Raw genomic sequence first — 4,520 nt, 5'->3', positions numbered from 1 at the left:
TATATATATATCTGTCCGAGTGTGCATGCGAAAATTATCTGATAAAAACTTTTATAGCACTGTATACATTGTCAATAAAGAAATAAGAGTATGCCAGTCAGATCATGCTGTGTAAAAAAATGGCGGCGATTTCAAAAACGTTTAAAAATAATTTATCATTTGTAGTTAGAAATATTTGAAACTACTTAAAACACTAGAAAACCTAATATAATATTATTTAAAGTAGAATATGTTTCCTAAAATATGAGCTCTAAAAAAGCTGTTTACGTTGAACAGTACCAAGCTATATCTTCTTAAAAAGCAATATATCATAAAATATGCACTGACAAAATCAAAGTTAGTGGATTTATTGCGGGAAATATATATCTCAGGTACCATTAGACGTACAGATGTCAGCTAGCACTAAACTTCAAGCCAGTTCAATTATCAACCATAAAGCAGCTAATGATGTTCATCTTCTATAGTAATTTCATGATATTTACCAAAATAATTATTTTTTTAATGTTAATTTCTAGTTGTTTGGATAAAATTTTTGATTTATGAAAAAGTATATCTCAGGAAACAACATACCAATGTCTGCCAGCACTCAATTGAAATAGTACAAGAGCCCAAGAGGAGAAAAAAGTCAGTTATCTCACCCCAATTTTTGATTACTTTAATGAAAGCTATGTATAATTAATAGTCAAAACTGATGAGTCTGCCAAGTATAGGTAGGGGGAATAAAAAATGGCGGCTGTTTGAAAGCGATAAAAAAAACAACTAACTTTTCATTCGGAGCTCTATATCTCATAAAGTAGGAACAACACAAGAAAACCTAAGAGAACGTCATTTTTTAAAGAATAGTAAATTTGCTAAAATATAAGCCCTAATAGAGTCATTAACGTTAAATATTTCCCGTGATATAGCTTTTAAAAAGCAACGTTTCAGAAAAATGTTGTATGGGACGTACTGAAAGATCAGTAGTTAGTGAATTTATTTTGAAAAATTTATATCTCAAAAACCATTTGACGTACAGATGTCTATTAGCACTAAAATTAAAGCTATTTTAATGAGCTAGAAAGTAGTAATAGCATACATGAAATTTGCTAAAATAAATTGATTTATGGTTGTTCGGACAAATTTTCATTTGCCAAATTTATATTCATATGTGAATATCATAAAAACTACTATTCTTACCAAGATAAGTGTCATAAACTACTTTATAGAAAGTTAAATTTCCTTTATTTTGAGTGTTGGCAGACATATGTGCGTCTTATGGATCTAGAGATTTCTTTTTTCAAAAATCCAACATTTTATACGAACAACTAGAAATTGACATTTTGTGATTTTATTTTGTCAAATATAATAAAAAAAAAAAAAGAAAAACATAATTAACTTTTTTGTAGTAAATTTAACTAGCTTTAATTTGAGTGCTAGCAGATACCTGTACGTTTAATGGTTTCTGAAATGATGTTTTTCATAAATCAAACTTATTGTCCGAACAAATATAAAGCAATTTATTTTAGCAAATATCATAAAAACTATAATTCCTACGAAAGTAAACGTCATAAACTCCTTCATAGTCCATTAAACTAGCTTTAATTTGAGTGCTAATAGACATCTACGTCTCATAGTTCCTAAGATATAGATTTCTCAAAATAAATTAGCTAACCACTAATCTGTCAGAAGATATTTAAGAAATTTTGCTTTTTAAAAAGCTATATCTCGAGAACTATTGGACGTAAATAGCTCTTTTAGGGATAATATTTCAGCAAATTTACTCTTCTATAAATGATGTTCTCTTAGGTTTGCTTGTGTTGTTGCTTCCTTTTTAAGATATAGAGCTCCGAATGAAATTTTTTTTTTTTTATCGCTTTGAAACAGCCGCCATTTTTTATTCCCCCTACCTATACTTGTCAGACTCATCAATTTTGTTTAGCAATTATACCTATACCTAGTTTTCATGAAAGTAATAAAAAATTGGGGTGAGATAACTGCCTTTTTTTCTTCCCGGCTCTTGTACTAAAAGCTGTCACGGGTCTAGTGGTCCTTTTTGCTAACACCTACCTTGTTGCCACCGCGTACTAACCAAGGTGGGAGTGTTAAGATTCAGTTTTCGGGACCGCCGAAAAATGAATGTTAACTACCCCAGGTAGGATTCGAACCCACAAAGTTCCGAACCCGCACGTTCGTCATGTCCCTCAAATGAAATCTAGTTTAATTTAATATGGAGTATTTATTTTCGATAAACTAAAGATCCAAGATAGACTACGGCTGTCAGGTTTATTCATCAGCTAAAACAAACTGTCTCCAACGCTTAGACTCCGTTCACCATACTGGAATAAGACTTGCCACAGGTGCTTTCAGGACGAGCCCAATAGAAAGTCTCTGTGAGCAGCTGAGGCTTCTTTACCACCACTTATTTTTCGGAGGCAAGAACTCATGAACAGTTACATCACCAAAATCAATGTTCAACCAACTAACCCTGCGTACCCCCATATATTTCACCCCCGTTGCATGAGAAAATATGAAATGAATCCTTCACGGAACGCTCCATTAGGCATAAGACAGAGAGAAATCATAAGAGAGATTTATGGCATGCCTACAAACCAAGATGATTCTATCTATAGATTGCCCCCTTGGAAACACCAGTCTTACAAAATAGATCTAACTATGAAACACCAGAACCACGACTCAAATAAAATTAAATTCTTAAAGAAGATACAAAAATATTCAAATTATGAAATAATTTACAGTGACGGCTCCAAACAAAATGAAAATGTTGGTTTTGCAATAATAATACATGGGGCACTCAAATGATATTAATTACCCACATGAACTTCAGGCGATTTCAACAGCACTTCGTTTATCCATAGAAAGAGAATACTCAAACATACTCATTTGTACAGATTCAATGTCTGCACTCCAGAGTCTATCAAACTTCAATCAAAGCGGACCTACGATAGTAATTCACAAAATTCACAACTATATAGACATGCTAAAACATCTTAAAAAAAGTGTCTCCTTTCTAAAATTGGACTCCAGGGCACTCAGGAATAGCTGAAAATGAGGCAGCGGATAAAGCGGCTAAAGAGGCTGCTACAATGAACATTCCACCACTCCAAATTTACGAGCCGGAAGACATAAAGGCATTTTTAAGGAACATAATCCGAAAAAGTTGCGATTCAATGTGGGCTGACGTACCACTCACCAATAAACTAAGAAATGTTTAAAAAAGACACACAAAGGTGGACAAGTGCCATAAGGGGAAACAGAAAAGAAGAAGTGGTTGTTGCAAGAGTAAGAATAGGACATTCCAAATTAACACACCTCCACTTAATCACAAAAGAGGACCAACCTATATGCCAAACCTGTCAGTCCCTATTATTGATAAAGCATATAATTGAAGAATGCTCATCATTTCGTCAAGCCTTCGAAAATAATAAAATTCCTCGTACAAGAGAATTGGCCCTTAAAGACTTAAGACTCTAAAAAATTTCTGAAAGAAACTCAACTTTATACTAAAATATAATCCACCAATACCGACCAGTGTAAAAAGGAAATAGTCTACATTCAACTATCAAATGTCAAAGACAAGAAGATAAATAAAGTAAAAAGGATGTAATAACCAAGATGTTGATCGCCCTGAATAAAAATCTAATCTAATCTAATCCTAGCTTAAATTACCTTATTGTATCTTATTGTTGTAATATTCTCATTTTTTTTTTTATTTTTTTAGTCCTGATGAAGCTCTGCAAAGTGGGACGAAACGTCGGACATTAAAATAGTTTTAAACTATTTGTTCTCCTTTTTTTTTGACCGCAATCCTGACCATCATCTTATATTTAAATCTTTATGGTCAACCATATATACATATATATAAAAATCATACTATAAATAAGAAATTAGATGTAAAAAATTCGTATTAGTTCAGTTTCATAAACACATAAGACACATTTAGCAACACAAAAAATAAATATACACATAATACAAACAAACACATCAACAATACCAACTATGTAAAAACACATAATGTTGCTCACTTTTATATTTAAGAAATTTAACGCAACACGAACAGCTCTCATTTTTACATTTACAGATGTCCAAATGAATCATTCGGCCATGATGGTGATGCTTATGTTTCTTCCACGAGTCTAAAATATTAATAAATTAAGTATGTAGACTATTGTAATTAGTAATTATTAAAGAGTTAATTTTATCTAAGAATATTCATACCTATTTGCTTATTATCTTCTTCTTCTTCAGAAGACAATGATAAAGAGGAATCTATAAAAATGTATTTTTTAAAAATAAAATTTGAAAACAAAACTATAGATAAATTATTGTTAATTTGATTAAAAATTGCATTATCATTTTTAAGTGATATTGAAATTATTACCTTCAATTTCTGCGGCTGCTGGAACAAGAAACAAATCATATTATATATTTTGCTATTTTTTTTTTTAAATTGAAAAAAAAATATGTCAATATCTCGATTATTAGAATCGGTAGGTAAAGCACCTTGCAAGTGTGAATATATA

The 4,520-nt window shown here is 31.3% G+C and overlaps 1 protein-coding gene across 3 annotated transcripts in view; it reads right to left on the bottom strand.

Moving 5' to 3' along the window:
* Positions 1-4,520, bottom strand: part of LOC106692999 (uncharacterized) — a 10,350-nt gene that overhangs the window by 3,197 nt on the left and 2,633 nt on the right. For 2 of the 3 annotated variants that reach the window (XM_014439297.2, XM_014439296.2), the window contains exons 3-5: positions 4,379-4,396; positions 4,216-4,266; positions 4,023-4,133 (exon numbers count right to left, since the gene is read on the bottom strand). In XM_014439297.2, the coding sequence (XP_014294783.1) occupies positions 4,023-4,133; positions 4,216-4,266; positions 4,379-4,396 (180 nt within the window). The remainder of the gene's footprint in view (positions 1-4,022; positions 4,134-4,215; positions 4,267-4,378; positions 4,397-4,520) is intronic. The other variant, XM_024360512.2, reaches the window with a different exon arrangement.

The sequence above is a fragment of the Halyomorpha halys genome, unplaced genomic scaffold, assembly GCF_000696795.3.
Source record: "Halyomorpha halys isolate HHAL.00 unplaced genomic scaffold, Hhal_1.1 Scaffold82.1, whole genome shotgun sequence".
Lineage (NCBI taxonomy): Eukaryota > Metazoa > Arthropoda > Insecta > Hemiptera > Pentatomidae > Halyomorpha > Halyomorpha halys.
The sequence above is the reverse complement of the archived record's forward strand: the minus strand, read 5'-3'. Positions and strand labels throughout refer to the sequence as shown.